The 20,235-nt window shown below is 35.7% G+C and overlaps 1 protein-coding gene across 1 annotated transcript; it reads right to left on the reverse strand.

Moving 5' to 3' along the window:
* Positions 1–1,902: 1,902 nt before the first annotated feature.
* ccr10 (chemokine (C-C motif) receptor 10) lies at positions 1,903–8,707 on the reverse strand. The gene is made up of 2 exons (XM_077245338.1): positions 8,568–8,707; positions 1,903–4,276 (listed from the first exon to the last, which is right to left on the reverse strand). The coding sequence occupies exon 2, from the start codon at positions 4,272–4,274 to the stop codon at positions 3,030–3,032; it is 1,245 nt and encodes a 414-aa protein (XP_077101453.1). The 5' UTR covers positions 4,275–4,276; positions 8,568–8,707; the 3' UTR covers positions 1,903–3,029.
* Between the last annotated feature and the right edge of the window lie 11,528 nt (positions 8,708–20,235).

Below are 20,235 nucleotides of genomic sequence, written 5' to 3' on the forward strand. Positions count from 1 at the left end.
GCAGGGACCCTGAAACCCAAAGCTTGCAACGACTTGGGCTTATACATATAAGAGGACATTGTACGTTAATATATTAACTTTGACTGTTTTTTGGTGACTGCTTAAGTGACTTCAGCTTATGTGTCAGAATTTGTTTTACAGTCTATGGTCAGAACTCACTTTAGCGATATTTAGGGGAAGTTAAATTGAGAAATGGATTTAAGTCACTGATATATTTTAAGCCCTAATAAACGTTGTAGAGCAAAAATTCTTGAAAGGGTTTCTTAAGTAAAGTACAAACTACGTATCTAACTAACTATTTATATATATATATATATATATATATATATATATATATATATATATATATATATATATATATATATATATATTATATTGTTATTATATTATATTATCATTAAAATTAGTTTTTCCCAACTGGGTTCGCGTCCATTATTTTACTTCTTAACTCCGATTTGGTGGCGCCAGTATTCTGAAGAAAATCACTGAATTGCAAATTACTCTTCTCTTTTTCCATCATCTTTTGTCATATCTTGACAAAATGGAATGGACAAAATCCATTCCAACTTTAACACATATCCGTAACACTTAAGAGTAACTTTCGTTAATAAAAATTACCTAGAATTACTTAATTAAACAACACTTAAAAGATCATTAGTTGAAGTTAATTTGAATAGTTAGAAATACCATGACGATTTACGCAGACAATGATCAAACTCATCATGGTCATCAGCGCCCTCTGCTGTGAGATTGTGTCACTGCGTTGGTTTTACCTGAGGGTCCGTCATCATCTGTGTCCGGGTTTGCAAGTAAACAAACTGCATAATAAATGCATTTCTTTGAAGAAAAAGACACGTAAGATTGGTAACAAAATGTGTAAGTATAATTATGCGAAGAACAAAATACTAGAAGTCAGTAAATAAACATTTGGCAGCAGCAAGAAGGATCCGGCTGGTAACTACATATAAGATAAATTTGAGCTAGATTATTTACAGGTAGGCCTACGTTTATGATGCAGTGATACACCCGAATATTTATAGTTCATAAATCCAAAATTGTGTAACAGATAACTTATTTACTGTTTTGAAGACTTTTAACTTACTGTGTGCAAAGTATGTTTATGAATATTGCTTTTTCAACGTCCACCCTTTACAGTGATAAACAGCGTTTTAACTTCTGTTAATCTACTTTAGGTTTGTCAGATCAAAATATGCATGAGAAACAAACTGGAACAGCCTGTGCAACAAAGTTGACTCGACGTTTGATATTAGATTCGTTTGATATTCGGCCTTGAAAAAGTTGAAATTATCAGCGGTTTATCATGATAGTAAAAAATGGGTTTGCAGATGTATGTAGAAGAGAACACTTTTTTACTTTAGTGTCAGTTGTAAATTGCCGAGGTAAAATTTAGTTAAGTCACTGCTATTTTTTCAGCCTTAATAAATGTAGAGCAAAAATAATTGTTTTTTTTTTTTACAACAGTCGCCCACAAACTCAATAGTTTACTGTCCTGTAGGTGCCAGCCACTATAGGACTTATAGGCCAAACAGGTAATCGAGTTTCACTTTTATAAACATCTGTTAATCTCATTTGTCATAATATTATTAGTTTATGCCAAAGTTTATCCAATATTTTATTTCTTCACCCCGATTTCACCTCAATGTGGTGCTAACATGCTGATAAAATACCTGGTTTAATGTTTTAGATATTCAAAATAAGCTAGTAACAAGAATTAACTGCTCAAAGACATTTATTTTAATAGATTTCCATTTATTTCAACTCATCAGTATGAAATCATTATAAAAAAGGTTAATTTATAGCTATATATATTCTCTCTCTTGCAGTTTCTGTCAGTAGCAGAGGATACAGGTAAAGAGAAGATACAGAAATGAGATTGAAATATCAGAGAATAACACACAACAAAAGGATTTATTTTAATGGTTAAATATTTTGTGCACAATTTATTTACAGCAATTGTGAATCATTTAATCTGTTTGTGTTTGCTGACGTGTCTTTGGATGGTGAAGTTTCAGAGAGAAAGTGCTGTTGTTGGAAGTCCAACTTAGAAAAATGACTGAAATTTATACATTTTTGTTAATGAAACCTAACATTCTTAGTCTAACATAGCAAACTAAAAATAGAGAAAAAATATATCTAAAAAGCATACATTATGAGCCTTAGTAAGATTTCATATATATTTGTAGCTGTGAAAGCTTAAAAAAGATGAAAAAGTTTTTGTGCACACGCAGTTGTGTCTCATTTACCCCTTTTCCACCAAAAAAGAACGGGTTCGGAACTGGTGCTGGTTCAAAGTTGGTTCGGAGTTGGTTCAACTTGCGAACCTCCTCAGAACCTGTTTGTTTTTCCACTTCTAGAGCGCCCAGCGAACGACGTCGTTACGTCACTGTGTACGTCGCTTTACGTCTCAGCTCGAAACGCTTGCAAGTACAACATTACTTTGGGATTATCTCTAACTCGTGAACCAAGAAGGCTTTAAAAACAATTCAAATATGTAAGTCTTTTAATCTTTTCCTTTGATATGTAATCTTTTCTGATTAGTTATGTACACCTGTCTTGTCTTTTTTTTCTCTCCGTTTATTTGTTCTATATTGTGACTGTTTTCTTCTTTGCTTACATAATGTTTTCAATAAAATTTTTTTAAAAAAAGCTAGAAACGCTTGCGCCAATTTCAAGCATAACAATTACAATGGCGGACTACATCGTGTTTCTGCAAATGTTTCTCCTGGCTTTGCGGTCAGAAAAGATGTTTAGGACACATCTAAACCCGCCCCCAGCCCCCGACGTAAGCATGACGTGGTAAAAGAACGGTTCTAGTCCAGCAAAGAGTTGGTGCCGCTTTGGAACCAGTTTTCCTGGCCGAGAACCGGTTCTTTGGCTGTCGAAACACAAAGAACTGGTTCGCGCGCAGGCACCGGCTCCGAACCGGCTCTCAAAACGCTTTGGTGGAAAAGGGGTAATTATGGTCTTAAACTGAGAAATGATTTATTTCAGATTGTCTGATATCTAAGTCATTGACGACACCAGCTCGTGACCGAAGTCACTTTTCCAGATATAGTTGTGGGAAAAATGAATGTTTGTGCTGTGTTTGCAGCAGGTGTCACCAGGGCAGGTGTTTTCTTCACGGATGGGTAAGTAGAGGAGACGGGTGAAAGCAAGGTTGGAGCCATAGAGGACGGCGTAACAGAGCTTCCGTTGTCATGATGAGGTGTTATTTGGGACACACACGCGCAAACACACCTGGCATCCGTCAACAGCCTGATGATGTCGTTCCGGAATCGGACGCCAACCAGCGCATAAAGCAAAGGGTTCAGACAGCACCTCACGCAGGCCAGACTGCGTGTCACGTTTTCCTGGAGTCGGATACTGGTCCACTTGTTGCAGTCTGTCGTTTTGGGTGTGAATAGTTCAATCAGCAGCACCACAGTGTACGGTAGCTGGAAAACCAGGAAAAGAACCACCAGCAATGCCATCAAAAGCAGGGTCCTCTGTCTACGCCAGCATTTCCCACCGGCACGGATCAGCACGCGTCCGATCGCACCGTAACACACCACCATCGCCACGCAAGGGATGCAGAATCCTGCGATCTTCGACATCTGAGCCCACAGCTTCCATTTGCTCACTTCATCGCCCCAAACTTTCATATCGCAAAAGTTTGAACCCATGTTACTCTCTATGGAGCTGAAGAGCAGGTCTGGCAGGCTCAGGATGACTGAGGTTACTGTGACGCCTAACGCAGACAGTGTGCTGTAAAACAGCGTGCCAGAACTCATCTTACGCACGGCCCTGGTGCGAACCACCACTAAATAGCGATCAAAACTAATGCACGCCAACAATAGCAGACCGCTGTTTGTGTTGATGGCATACATGCCACGGTTTAGCTTGCACATGGCCTCTCCGAACTCCCAGCTGCCGATCAGCGTCTCTCCCGTCTGTAACGGAAGAGTCAGCAGGAGCAGCGTGTCAGACAGAGCCAGGAAGAAGAGGAAGACGTCGGTCATGCAGCGTAGACGTAGCCGGCGGTACAGCGCGAAGGTTGCAATGACCAGCCCGTTTCCAATTACACCTAAGATGAAGACGATGATGAAGATGGTGGTCTGGACAGCAGTGAAGGTCAGCTCCTGCTCTCTGCTGGCTTCACAAGGCTCTTTAAGCTCTGTACCTTCACTTACACTATCAGTGTAGTTGAAGAAATCATAGTCGATAGTTAGGCCATATGACTGTAAATCTTCTGTAGTATAACCAGAGCTCGCCATACCTGTAAAACATGGGAGAGAAGCGGAAACCGTTCATCAGATGTGCTTATTGTGTGGAAGGTGAACCATATAAAGCCTATATGAATTTCTAACGCCTCTGAATGATCAACATAACTTTTTCTAAAAGAAACGCTTCGTGCCTTCTGTCCTCTCATTGGTAGTACATACTTTTTAGGAAGTAAAAGGCATTTGCTTGTTTATAAAATAAATGTAAGAATAACTTTTATATCGTTAGTAATATTTCATGATGAACATTTAATGGACAAAACAACTTTACTTGATTATCCATTATTCCATGATCTGTGATCATACGTTTTTTTTTTTAATCATGTTGAAATGTGACTATCAAATATGATCCATCAGGCTTCTGAGGAATGTGTATTTGTATCTCTTAGTCGTCATTTTATTGCATTGTTTATTACACTTGACAGTGAACTCATTATTTTTATTAAATGGGCCATTAAAGCCTGCATGTATTAAATATGATACACACACACACACACACACACACACACACACACACACACACACACACACACACACACACACAATATATATATATTAGATTTTTTTTAAATCGGACTTTCATTTCATGTTTTAAGATGAGGGTTAAGGTGACGTCAATGCTGTTGTTTTGTTGTTTCCACTAGAGGCGCTCTTTAAAGGTCATGTTTCTAAACTATGTCGTCTTGTCGTGAATAATCTCTAAACTGAGCAAATCAAAGATGCTACAAAATACCATGTAAAGACTAGTGTTACACAAGTTACACATTTAGTAGATTTTATTTTTTATTAAACTAGTTCTGGTTAGACATGAATCATCTTGAGATCTTCACAGTTTCACAAGTGTGGCATTAAAAGGGCAGAAATCTGAGCTCTTTCCTTATGTAGGCTAGTGATTGATTTAATGACGTGCTGCCCGCTTGGCTGCTCATGTAAAAATGTCATAACTTTAGAATTGACTATCCAGCAGATTTAGCAGAAAATCTTATGTAAAATGTAATGTAAAAATGATTATTGTAGGTAAAAAATGCTGGAAAACAAATAACCAAAGAGTTTGTTATTGAGGTTTTTGGTTTACATAGCCTATTATTCTAAACACATTTTTCACGTCTCAACACAGCTTTTTATTAGGCCTACTGTTTTTAAATTGAACCAATAATAAATATATGCGTTGTGTTAGTAAATGGCATAAACTAAAAAGTGTTTTAGGATGCACAGGGGGTTTCATTGTTTGACTGGCTGCCAGTTTTATTTACACTGTCTCTGATTCTGTCACGTTTCACGAGTTCACCCTTTGCATATGTATAAGTTATAGCCTATATAGGCCTATATGCATGTTTATTCTGTTTGTTTACACGTAGGCTACATAATCAAATAAAATGTATTTTTGAACATCTAATAGCGGCAGGGTCTTATAGGCAATATTTGTATTTGATTCATTAAGGGGTTTTTTTATGAAAAAAAAAAAAGACAAAAAATACGTTTTCTTTAGAACTGCATAACCATGCTAGAAAAACAACAACGTAGAGTCATGCGGCTCACAATCACAACAGTAATAGTTACCCGCGCCACACTGGAGACAGCGTCAGGGATTAAATGTCACCTTTAGTTTCAGGTGTGTTTTTGTGGTGAATGGGGGCACGCAATATCTATGTTAAAAAAATCTTTAAATAACGTCTAAAGTGAAATTGTACTCATTCCACTACTCATCGCGTGTCACAGTCAGACAGTCGTTGGCGTGAATCTGACATCCCCTTCGTGCTTTTAGTCAGCATCGCGTGCCAACGCTCTTTAAAACTCATTCACGAGGAACGGGGTCTTTATTTGAGCAGAAGTGAAGATAAAAGAGCATAATGAACTGAGGGATGTTTCTGTGGAGAGACAAGTTGCTGTGTCTGTGGCTGTCGATTGCTTGTGAGGATGATGATGAAGAAACTCAGGACTGCATCAGATGTTAAAGCCGGCTGTTCAGCCTCAGAAACAACCGTAAGCTATCAAGCATTTACCAAATCAAAACAATTAGGGATATAATATATGAAAAGTGTTTTAATAAACAGTGCTTTAAATAAAATGCACCATCATTTTAAACTTTTTTTTTTACTCTTGCGTTTGCTTTTGAAGGTGTTGATATTGATAAGCGAAATAGTGGCAAAGTTAGGATGCTTTGAATTTTTTTGAATGATTCGTAAGTTCAGGGTTAATAATGAGCGTGGTGCGCGCCGGCTGGAGCCTGTGAGTTGCCAGATAAGCACATTTATAAATAGCCCCAACTTGCCTAGTAATCCACTGAAGCGGGGCTCCAGACTTCGACTAAATGGTATAAATTTGACTTAAAAAAGTTTTTTTTGCACTATTGCTTCTACCAAATTACACAACTCTCTTTGATAATGCGCTTTCATTTCCGTTGCGTTTGAGAAACATCAGATGGCAAACGCTTAAAAAGCGGAACGAACCTTCTTTGAACTGTTCAGCGAGGAGCTTTTATCAGCTCGGCCCAAAAACAGCGATCACGCGAGCATGATTAAACTATTTCTATTGATTTCTATATCTTTCTATTCCAATCTCTATTAAAAACCCACACATGACTCTGGGATTTAAACTAGTTTATGAAAGCCTGGTGAAACAGTGCTCCAATATATTGACGCAAAAAAGCATTGTTCCAAGAACAAACCAGTTGAAGACATAGATTTACTGTAGTAAAACAAACTTTTTTTGGCAGAAACGTGCTGGTATACATCAATATTGTATGCTGTTATATTAATATAGTCATGTATAAATTTATTAAATGTCTTAGAGGAGCATACAATGCAAGTACGCTATGTTTTTGTTTAGAAGCTATGGCTTTTTTTTTGTTCTTATTTTTTGCATTTATTTATTTATATTTTCATTTATATTTATACTAAATGTTTGGGCTTCTGTTTTTGATAACACATAGGCTACAACAGGCTTATAGAGAACCTGCAGTTTTTTTTAGTTTTTTTTTACTGTGGCAGTAAAGAGCCATGCATGGTTACCTGGGTAATCATGATCTACAAATGTATGATAGCCTACTATGGAAGAACAATGGTCAATTCTAATGAGCAAATAAAACACATAAGCAAGGGCTGTCCCATTACAACTCTGTTGCACTGTCAGAATATTTAAATATTTAAAAATTAGGTTTATACACTTTTTTCCAGAGAGAAAATTATAAATGTACATATTTCAATATATATTTTAATAACTTTTCAGGAATAGTTGATTTTTTTTAAACGCTTGTAAGTCTGAACCAGAATATCAAGATTTTTTTATTATTTCATATATGATGGTGAAAAGTAAAAAAGTGAAAAGTAAAGGTAAAGCACAACCATGTTATATTTATTTAATACATATTTTTGAGTAGCCTATAGCAAACAAGTAGCCCTTCTAGATTATTTTATCCCTTGAGGTAGCCCTCGCTCACAAAAAGGTTGGAGACCGCTGTATGTGAACTAAAATACTAAACATTTAATCAGTTGCAGCAATCAAAAGAACGGGACAGAAAAAGTATGTTTTAATATATCAAAACATGCACATTCATCTCTGAATACATTTTTTTTAATAGTTTTTGTCATAATTAATAAACAGTATATACATTTTTATTTATCATAAAATATTTTATCGTTCTATTTTGTGCTCTGTAATTAAAGTATTAACCCTTTAATGAGCAAACCTGGTAAAAATACAGTAAATTTTTTTTTCTTTTTTTTGCAATTTGTAGTTAAGACGTGAACAATGATTGTTCTATCTTATTATTACTACTTTTTTATTATTACTAGGTGCAGCATTTTTTTAAATTTAAGTTAATAATTATAAAGTAAAAGATTTTTTAATAAATGTGAAGGAAAATACATTTTAATTAATATATATATATATATATACAGCCTATATAAATACATACACATACATACATGCATACATAATGTGTTAGTATACTAAACCATAGGTTCTGTAAAAAAAATATAGACATGAATATGATTGTTAATAGAAATAAAACTATTAACGACCAATATTATTAAAATATATTTATTTGAAATAGTATATGTCTGCAAAACAACATTTTTTTATTTCAGCAATAATTACAGATAATAATGCAGAATCAGTGTGAAGAAATACACATCTATCTATCTATCTATCTATCTATCTATCTATCTATCTATCTATCTATCTATCTATCTATCTATCTATCTATCTTTCTATCATAATGCTTAGTGTGCATGGGCATTTGTAAACCAGTTTCAAATTCAATAGGACAAACCTGCTTTGACTCACCTCAGAGTGCAGATCTTCAGGACCTCTTGTGTTATGAGTCTCTTCAATGTAATTCAGAACTCTGTGGTGTGTTACTGAAGTTCTCTGCTGTTTGGGGGACAAGTGTGACTCTGATAGAAGGATGCTGCTCTGCCTATTTTGGCTTTCACTTCTTTGTTTTGCTGACTTTGCATTGCCCCACAGTTCACACCAAAACATCTAAAGCACAAAGAAGCCAGTAAACTTCTCAGAAGGAGGCGTGTTTAAGTAAGGTTGTTGATTTCTTGGTAGAACACCCTAAGATTGATGCAAAAATCAAAATATCTGTAAAACTTAAATAAATACAGTGGTGATATCCACATTAATATATGCACATATTGTGTCATTTCATGCCATCGCTGTGCATGCTGCATTGCTGTATGTTAACATGACTTCGGTTCGGGACGTTTTATTACGTTTTTCTTATCAGCAATCTGAACTTGCTGCATCAAATAATCTGTAATAAGCAGAAAAAGGAAATTAACATTTGAACTTTCTTGCTATATTACCATCCCCAATCGAGACACCATCACACTTGAGTTGATCACATCACATCATTCCCTTCACCCATCCCTACCTGAATTCACCCAAAAATGTATATGGTTTAATATGAACAATTATCATACAGTATTATACATGTTTGGTACGGTATCATTTGAAATGTCTCAGTGTGTCTGGTACAAAGGTCTCATTCCCACATAAATAAACCAGAAAGGTAATAAGATGTGGAGAGTTTGGAGATATCTTGTTTACTGCTGTGGTTGTGTCCTCATGTTAATCAACTTCTGTCCCCAGTAAGTCTGGGACGGTGATTGATGCAAATTCCCATTGTGAACTCATGTTTACATTTGAAAAGAGGTTTTTGCTTGGTCTGAGTATTTAGATTCAGCTCGATTTGTAACTCAAATTAGCCCGTGATGCGGAGTGTATGCATGTATTTTATAATGTCAGGTGCGCATCTTCTCGCTTTATTCCAGAGGATTTTGATGTTTTTTATTTATTATCTTTGAACTTATTATGAAATTGGCATGATGCATTTACCTGACATAATAAATTGTTACATTTGATTTTATTCCGACTGACTCTGAGTCTGACATTGTTTTCCAAGTAGATTAAACGGATTCGTATGTTACCGCAAGTTTTACATCAGATTAGTGACGACTAATATTTGGCTCTAAATCAAGTGTACGTGGTTCTCAAAGACAAGAAGTGAATTTCCGTTTAGAACAGCAAAAATGCTGCTTGACCAATCTAAATTTGGGTGTGTCTTACTCTGTTTTAATTTAATGTTACTTTAGATAAGTGTACATGGATTGGCACGGCCAATCTAAAGCTAATATAATAGGAGTAATGTTGGTCAACTTATATCTGTAATAGTGGCCATACCTCTGCCTGAAGTAAACGTTACTTTCATTTCAAGTGTGTGCAATCAAGGGTGCTATACCAAAGTATATTTGATTGTGTAAGCGTGAATGCGACCAATCTCAGGTATATTGCCAATTACCTCTGAACTGACGAGCTTTTGATCGTCGCGCTAAGCAGAAGGCGTGAGGACCTCAGAGCAGGGGTGGTAAAAGTACTCTAAAAATTATACTCGAGTAAAAGTATATATATCTAAATAAAAAATTACTCCAGTAAAAGTAGAAAGTCCTCCATTCAAACATCACTTGAGTAAAAGTACAAAAGTATCCGATTTAAAACGTACTTAAGTACCGAAAGTAAAAAGTAAATATTCAAACTGTAAATATCAATAATTAAACATTGCATATCACTCCCAAAACAATTGATCTGTTTTAATTGAACAAATTATTAGATACTGCAATTAAGAATTTGTTAGATTTGCAATCATAAGAGACAATGAAGCACCTTGCATCAATTCTAAACAATTTCATTAAGTTTAGTGACAGCATATTATGGTGCAATGACTGGTAGGACATTCTTTGATACAAATGTTACAATTTCAATTGAATTATTGTGGTTTGATTCCGATCTTGATTCAATAGATTCATTTTGATAAATATTTGGTACAGTAGATGCATGTTAATTTTTAAATTAAGAAAATCTCACCTAATTCTGTAAACATAGGCTACAGAGAGCCCTGTCAGCTGGTATTATTACATGTTAAAATACATGTGATTTTTATTATAATAACAACTTTATAATATTTTAATGATATAAGTAAAAATATAATAAATATATAGTGCATTTGTGTTTATTTACAATTAACTAGTAGTAAAGAGATTAACGGCACCCCATAGCAGGCGCTAGCTATCTGTCACATCACATTTAAAAGCTCCAAAACGGTATTTATTGTTTGAATTTCATAATAAAATTGACAGAATCTGAGAGCTGAGGATTTGTTCCATATCAAAAGTAACCTACTCTGTCTTGTCTGTCGGTGTCAGTGTCCTCTTTGCTTCGCGATTTTTCTGTGCGTGAGAAAATGAATGTGTCGTGAGAGCGTGTGGAAAGTGTCAATTGCGTGAGTCTCACACTGAATGAGTGAGAGCTGGCAGCTCTGCAATAGACATGTTCCATAACATTAGCTGCATCAAACAGAAGATGTGCAAGATACAAGGGATCTCAGGATCATTGCTGAGCAGAGCTGCACCTTCACCTGTTTCTGCGGTCATCTTCCACAATGGCGAACTGACTGCTATGTGAGCGTATGCTGGCAAAGAGCTTGCGCATTCTTTTTTTCAAAATAAAACCAAGTTTTTCATTGGTTTGGAAAGCCAGTGTAATAAATACTTGGAGCAGGCATGGGGAAATGTAACTGATTAAAAAGTAAACTTTGTCTTCAATATTGTAGTGGAGTAAGAGTAAAAGTAGATGCAAATAAAACATACTCAAGTAAAGTACAGATCCCCGAAAAAAATATTTAAGTAAAGTAACGAAGTATTTCTACTTTGTTACTTACCACCACTGCCTCAGAGCGACATCCCAGCAAGCAATAGCAGTCATTTCACCGTCTAGACCTGATATAGTCCGGCTATGAGTAACCCACTTCTAGCGAAAATAACCTTGAATTTGGTTACATGTCATTTTTGCCAAAATAACTTGCGAGATGTATGATATTCCATCATGTAAGCAAAGTAAACAGTGATTTCAAGGTGTTTGGTTTCATTTCTTCACTCATTTCATTTCTTTGTAATCTAATTGATGACTAGTCTATTCTTGGACTATGGTTTAGACGTCTATTAACTGGAGGCCCAAATTTTCCCTTGTTTTAGCCAAGACGTCAGGGCTGTGTTTGGAAGGCTATTAGACGTCTTTTAAACGTAAAATTGCTTGCTGGGAATGGGTAAAATATAAGTAAAGAGGCCGATTTAGACGGGCTACGTCCCGAACTCAAGTCATGTTATCAGCTTTGCAACTTGCAACATGCACAGTGATAATGAAATGACACAAGTTGTGCATATATTAATGCGGATTTTAAAGCGTTTTCATTTTAGGGTGTTCTATAATATGTAATAAACTGAAATGAACGCTTCTGACAAGATGTGCATATAGTTATGCTTTTTCAAAGTACACGGTAAAAATTATTTTAAAACATAAAGATTATTGGAGTACATTTTACAAGAAAATACTATAATTAATTCAGTTTAATTCAGTTTGTTACTTGTTGTTCTTGTAATTATTTAGGAAATTTACCTACAATTTCTGTATGAAAATTATTTCTACACCAAATTCCTTTTTTCAATGTAATGTTTTATCAAACAATGTAAAGGTTTTACAACACAAATTGAGAAACCTAGACTAATCTTGACTTTAGACGCTCATTTTTGGCATAAAGTTTTCTTTTGGAACACAAGGAAAATAAATGATATTTTTGAGAATGCGTTTTATTTTTACATTAATTTTGGGATCACTTGTTTAACATTTAAAGGGGGGGTGAAATGCTATTTCATGCATTGTGAGTTTTTTACACTGTTAAAGAGTTGGATTCCCATGCTAAACATGGACAGAATTTCAAAAATTAAGTTGTACGTTTGATGGAGTATTTCTGTGCCACAAATACTCATTCCGGTTTGTCACAAGTTTCGGAAAGTTTTTTTCGAGTATGGGCGTGTGTGACGTCAGATGCGCCGGAATTTCCTTATACGGGTCCTTTCTCCTGGAAGGGAGCGCGCGCACCTGTAGTCTAGAGCGAGAGAGCGAAAGCAGCCCATCAAAGCGCATGCTCGGCTTTTGCAGATCGTCTAATGCTTAAGGATGGAGCCAGTGGCGGTTCTAGACCATTTCAACTGGGGGGGCCAAGCTGGGGCCAGTTGTGCTGTTAGATGGGCCAGTTGCATTTAGACCTTATTGTTGTCATATCATTTTCTGCACTCCACTGCAGGCATTAACAGGCAAAATTCCATGTTTATAATCATTCAACAATGTATTTGCATTTCCATTATATTTTTACATTTGCATTACATATTCAGTATTAGTCGCAGTAACTGTAATTGACATGATGTCCTTCTTTCTCTTCATTTTGGTGAGAAATATAGAGCAAAAGCAATGGGGACCAAGAAGCTTATTAATTCATTTAGGCTACTGAAAATAACTGACTTGCTAGGTAACTACTAACCGTTTACAGGGTTCCTGCACACTTTTTAAAATCAAATTTAAGGCTTTTTAAAACCTGAAGAAATCAAAATTCATACCGTACACTACGGGTGTGCAATATTGACAAAAATATATCTCAATATTTTCAATGTTTTGTTGATAATTAGATGATATTTTACTGATTGTGTTTTTGTGCTGGTGACATGGCTGGTTTATAGGCCTGTTGTTGACAGCAGACTCACAAAGATATTCATATTTTTTAATATTCTATGCAGTGGTCAGTTAACAGCAGGGACCGAAATACATTTTTTAATGAATTTATTATTAATTTAATTTGCCAGCTTAAATTGATTTCCAGGGGCATTTCCACCTATACATGGACATTCTTTCTAAACTTATTTAGAGTTATGAATCACCTTTTATGTCAAATACTAACATTCAAATTATACAGTAATTATACTTATTAATACAATTATACTTAATTATACAATAATTATACAGTACCACTGTTACCAGTCAAATTAAATCATTTAATCAAAATCCATCTTTGCAGTGCAGTCTAGAGGTGACACAGAAGCGGCATTAATATATTTACACTCCATTTACAATTGCATAAATAAAGCTATGAGATTTTTTTTAAATCAATATTTAAACATGAAATGATTTCTAATTTTAACGTTTTAATTAAAGGGTACTTTAAATATGAAACTAAAACCGCCAGTGGGCGGCGGCAAGTCACTAGGCTTGTTCGACTTGAACCAGCGCTGCACAGACCGATCGGTTGATGACATCAAAGTACCGCGAGAGCGATTAGAGAGCAGACGGCTCCTTATGCTTTTGAATCGCTCTCGCGGTACTTTGATGTCATCAACCGATCGGTCTGTGCAGCGCCAGTTCAAGTCGAACAAGCCTACTGTCTTAATAAGTGAGTTGAAGGATTCATTTATTCAACCGATTTGTTCAAACGGCTGATTCATTCGGGAAAGGAGCAAGTGATTCCTTCAAAACGCGGATTTCAGTCAAGAAATCATCGCTGTCTGTTGCATTGAGACTCTGCTACGGTTTCATTTTGAAATTCTAGTCGGCGAAATAAAGGGAAAACAAACAATATTGTGTCTAAAAAGTAACGCCCAATGTTAACTTATTGTTAATTTAACTGTTGTATAAGATCAATATCACAGTTGCAATTGTGCACGGGAAAACAGCACTCTTGCTGATGTGATATTCTAATATAAGAACATAATATGATATAAATATAAGGCATAAACTAATTTGGGGACATAGCCTACCTATGAACCGCACACAGCAGTGAAAGAACGATAGACAAATGCGATGTCAGCTCACAGTGCCTCGTATAGGCTACAGTTAAAACATTGATTACAATATCGTAATAGACAATACACATCGCACACCCGATACGCACATACAGAATGAACTTGCAACTGAACTGACATTTACCAGCTTTCTCCTTCTCTCCTCTCTCGCGCGCAGGAGACAGACGTTATTCTGCCGCGATTCCCGCGAATGTGATGCGAATTGTCACGCGAACAAGCAAATCCACAAAGATAGAATAATAAAAAAAATAATACGCATACAACGATAGCAAAAAACAGTTTTGTAAAAATTATTTCACACTCCACATTTAGGGGGGCCACAAGGGGGGCCAAGCTTGTTGTCACAGGGGCACGGGCCCCCCCTCTAGAGCCGCCACTAGATGAAGCAGTCCCAACGATAAAGGTTCACGGTCGTGCGTTGGAACCGCAGGCGGTAAAACTGCTTCTGTCTGTGTGTTGTTAAAGTCCCCGTGAACCGGAAGTTGCAAACGACTTTTCTCCAGTGTTGTGACGTATTTCCGAGAGAAACGGAATACTAAATGAGGCAAAATAGTGTGCGTGGCTTTTTTTCCAACTAGCACCTGATTGGATCTAGAAAAGTAGGTGTTTCATTCAAACACACAAGGCTTGTTCGACTTGAACCGGCGCTGCACAGACCGATCGGTTGATGACATCAAAGTACCGCGAGAGCGATTAGAGAGCAGACGGCTCCTTATGCTTTTGAATCGCTCTCGCGGTACTTTGATGTCATCAACCGATCGGTCTGCGCAGCGCCGGTTCAAGTCGAACAAGCCTACAGGCAGCCTGTGTACTGTCAGTTGGAGGGGCGTCGTTACGGATGTTAAGCAGACACCCAAACCGTCAAACCTACGTCATCAGGGAAGGTCCTCCAATGCAGAGGGGAGGGGAAATTTCAGATTTTGATTAAAGATTACGAAGCCAAAAAATTTTTTTGTGTGGATTGACTTGCATGGATGAATTGTTCACCACAAAACGATCAATTTAGGCAAACAAAGTAAGTATGGTCAATTTTGAATTCATGGGGACTTTAACTATCGGCGTGTAAGCACAGCAAGTAAACAACATGGTCACGTATAGTTAATGTATCTATGGAGCATGCGATTTATTGTGTGTGTGTTTAAATACATTTGTTTAGCTGGCCACTGTAGGTGTCTGTTTGTTTATTGCAAAACCAAATCATGTCCTCATAAACCACGAGTAAACACACACAAATGTTGTAAACTCGCGCATGACATGGTGTTATAAAAACACTGCGCTCAATTTCAAATCATTTCTACTTTTAAAAAGCTCTCGAGACCATGGGTTTTTCCCCCATTTCACTGCCCATGTCACGGGATCTGATTCGGGATAAAAATGTATGGCTGAATCTGTTAGCTATGGTTTGTTTTAGGATGTCACAGCTTCCAGACGCTCTCAATGCAAAAGCTTCGCGCGCTCGTGATTATTTAGCTCCGCCCAGCTCGGGTTTTTCCGGAAAGACTCGGTACAGCCTATCTTTCTTTTATAAATATAATAAAACTAAAGACTTTTTGGAGATATGGATGCAATACTACTCTATAGGTACTGCAAGATTAACATGAGATTGACTGAAACTGAGTGTTTTACCCCCCCTTTAATGTATACTCTTATATATTTGAATATATAGTTGTGTTTTTGCTGTGTGTGTGTGTGTAATTAAATAAATCATTCATATATGTATATTTAACATTATTCTCCATATTAAATATAAATCACTGATATTTGCCAGATGTTTTGATAGCAGTTAATTGTGAGTGACATGTATTTGAGATCTAAAATTGTGCACGTGTGGCATGAGAGATGTTTGTTTAACTGGTCTGGATCTTTTGGGTTGGTCTTGAGTTCAGCAAAATGTCATACTGGTTCCCCAAAGTGCAGAGACCATGTAAGGTATACTGTGGTTACATTGTAGGTTTTAATCGGTGGAATCTGAGGTCAACTCTACAAGGGTGTATGAGCGCAGCACCAAAACACCACAACCTTTTATGAGAAGCATTATCTTTGCAGAAAAAAGTAAGGTAAAGCATTCTATTCAGAAACATATTCCATGGGATATTTGAGAAAACTCTATAAAATTTCATTTCAGTTCAATATTCAAGTCCAGTTATTTACTTTTGTGGTAGCCTAAGTATATATAATAAGCTTAATGAATTTAAGCTAATTAATTTGGTCAATATCAAATAGTAAATTTTTTACTATTTACTTAATCACTTAATTTGCAATAATGGCCGTGTGTGTGTGTGTGTGTGTGTGTGTGTGTGTGTGTGTGTGTGTGTGTGTGTGTGTGTGTGTGTGTGTGTGTGTGTGTGTGTGTGTGTGCACTTATGTATTTTTTAATTTTCAGTCTGGGTAAATAGTGAAGAGTATGTGAAATTCAGATGGCTCTTAGATGGCACATCCTCTCTCTCTTTCTAACTCAATTCCCTCCACCCTTTCTCTACTTTTCCCACCCGTTTCTCTGTTTTGTTTTCAGTAGTTTGTGGTTGGCAGGTCGTTGATGGGTATGTTTACTGAAGCATGCCTTGCACAGTTCATTAGAAACACACACACACATCACACATGCATTACATTTGACCTTGTTTTTTTTTGTGGCAGGTACTGCATTTAATTGAGGCTGCAAACTGGTGACATGAGATTTTCAATGTAAATGACTGCTCCAAAAAGTTTAATTTGTACCCAGCAATATGCTAGTATCAAACTTTATGAAAGGTCTTCATGTGAGGAGCGTTGTTGAAGATAACTGCTTATGGTGGCAGTAACCAGAAAGGCTGCTAACTAGGTTTTAGAGTCTGTTTCTATAACAACAATATATACTTCTACTGTAACATCACACAAAAGATGCCCGAAAACTAAACTTTCATTTCGACATAATCATTTATAAAGCACTTGTACACTTTTGAATTATGCTTTTTATTGCAAAATCTTTTTTTTATATTTTTGTTGCATTCTGCATTTGTTGCATTATGTGATTTTAAACTAAGTTGTGTGTGATTCTGCATTTCCTGGATCATGTGATTTTAAACTAAGTTGTGTGTGATTGCAATGAAGTCTAGCAGTATGGGTGAAATTAAATGAAACACTCTGGGCTTATGATCTATTTTGTGCAACCGCTTCAATGTTGGCCTGCCACGAGGTGCTTTATCGAGTCGCACAGGAAGTATGCTCACTTGGTGCAACTGGACAAGTTAAAAAAAAAAGCAATGAAGGTGCTTGCTGAATGTAAATCTGTACTCAGATCAAGTAAATTCAACTGGAAAAAAAAAGATTAACTTGTTTTACTTGCTATTCTGAAGGGACCTTTAGGAACTTTTATATTATGGAGCTTTTATATTATGATTTTTCTGATTTTAATTATTATGTGTGATACAAACCAAGCAGCACACCAGCAGGTTTGGATAAATGCTTTTTTTAAGTCCAAACACATGATTTTGTGGTTCAGCCCAATTTACCCTCTTCCCAGAAATACATAGTTTTATTGAATGTCCCGTGATGGTTTGTGTAATCAATCGATACGTTTAAGACAACCACTTTGCACAAGACTTGTGTAACTGTGTAAGACAATTTTTTTTTAAGTTAATGCAACTCAACACAACTTAAAGCTATAATCTAAATAGATAATTGTTACAATGATTTTAATTCATTTTAATGCATGGCAACTTGACATTTTAAGTTCACTCGATACATTAAAGTAGATTAATTTAACTCTAAAAATGCAAACATTTTTCTTTTACAAACTTCTCATTTTTGTTTTATCTTATGTTTACTGAAGCATGCCTTGCACAGTTCATTAGAAACACACACACACATCTTTTCACCAGATACCAGTCACCAGATAAGTAAAATAGAAGAAAAAAAAACACATCTGTGTAAAACAGTCCACATTTGGCTGGTGGCGGTTGTTAATTTCACACCATTTGTAGAAAGATACTATGTTTTCAGATCAGCACTTTCACTCATGCTTTGTTTTTCCTTATTTTTGACCATGGACAGAGCATTTCCTCACAGATACGGGCTGCTGGATGCATTTAGACATGCACACATGGGACTGTTTGCACAGAGTCCTGGATGCCACCTAGAGAACTGTGTCCAAAAAAAGGATATTGATCAGTATAGGGCAGCTTTATGTTTAATATGTGACAGGATGTGACAGATGTTTAGTAGTGGCAACACTGCCACACCAGCTATGGCCCATTTCCTGTGAGTTACTACAGAAATGAGTCCTGTATCATTTGACACTTTGCCTGCCCTGGAGTGTTATTTGCTTCATGTCAAAAATCACAGTTTACAGCAATGATAGAGGCAAGAGTCTGCACAGTTCTCCATCTAAACAACTGAGGAACAAACAAAAAATAGACATAGACATATATTTAAATATAACAACCAACTAGTTGACTAAATTTATATGTAACGCTAGTGGTTATTTGATTGTTTTGTCCTGAAGACTTTTTAGGTATTATAAGATCTAAATAAACGGATATCCAAAAGTCTGATACCACTAGTGAAAATGCTTCTGTTTTATATTTTATTTAGTAAAACATTTTCCCTACATTATATTATCAGTTTAACAGTAAAAAAGTAAAAAGCAACTGTGGGCTCCCTGTTCGGACCTTTTTTTTTTCAATTTAAAGGTTAGCTCTTGGATCTGTAATCCAGAAACTTGATATCATTTTCACTGCTAAGATATCCAATGATCTTCCAAGCTTAGATTTCCTCCAAGCATGCTTAGCAGATATAAAAACTCGAAGGCTTGACATTTTCTGCAATAAATACTGATTAATCTTAAAAAGTTGTAATAATCAGTCAGATGGACCATCATAATAAAGTGCTCCTCAATATTCAGCAGGTATAGTGAAAAATTTGGGTGTTTATTTTTACATCAAATTCAATTTTGAATATCACGTTAAGAAGTTGGTTCAGTCGTGTTCTTATCAGTTGAGTAATATTTCCAAGGTGAGGCAGATTTTAAGTTTTCTACTTTAAATCAACACGTTTTATGCTTCAATAGTACAAAATGCCTTTTATAATGCCTAATAATATCTTAAAATCAATCCTAAAATTAATTGGTAACCCATACATTTTAGGATTGATTTTAAGAGATTATTATTGACATGTAAAGCACTACGGTTCGGAGCCAAAGTATTTAGCAGAGATTTAAAAACTTTATGAAAGTTAGGTGTCTGTGACAGAGCTTTTGCAGTGAAGGCTCTAAAGTTATGGAATAGCCTGTCAAAGGAAATAAAAACTTATTTTTAAATAAGTTAAAAGACTTATGTGTATAGACTTCGCTTTCATTACTTTGTGAATAATTTTTGAGTGTTTTTTATCTTTTTTATGTTGTATATTGTGTTTGTTTTATTATGTCTCCCTGATTGTTTATTTTGTGAAGCTGGTTTTACCTTTTCTATAGCACTTTATACTATGCAGCTTTAAAAGTGCTCTATAAATAAAGTTTATTATTAATAATATTCTTATTAAAATGTACATGACTTTGAGAAAGTCTTTAGTATTTGTTTCTTATCTCATACGTTTATATATATATATATATATTAAAGAAATACATTTATTTCCGTTTATTTCTAGGTTTAAATACAAAAGAAAATCTAAACGCTTTAAGTGTAATTTCATACTGTACTTTTAAACCTCACCATACTTGTTTTTGATGTAATGACTGTGAAATAATGTAGACTGTGAAAACTATACGATCAGCAGACACGCAAATCTAT

This window comes from Siphateles boraxobius, unplaced genomic scaffold (assembly GCF_051911475.1).
Source record: "Siphateles boraxobius isolate OS27281-9 unplaced genomic scaffold, OSU_SipBor_1 26, whole genome shotgun sequence".
Classification (NCBI taxonomy): domain Eukaryota; kingdom Metazoa; phylum Chordata; class Actinopteri; order Cypriniformes; family Leuciscidae; genus Siphateles; species Siphateles boraxobius.

Coding starts and splice junctions, on each gene's coding strand:
- ccr10 (XM_077245338.1), bottom strand. CDS start 4,274: ATGGCGAGCTCTGGTTATACTACAGAAGATTTACAGTCATATGGCCTA.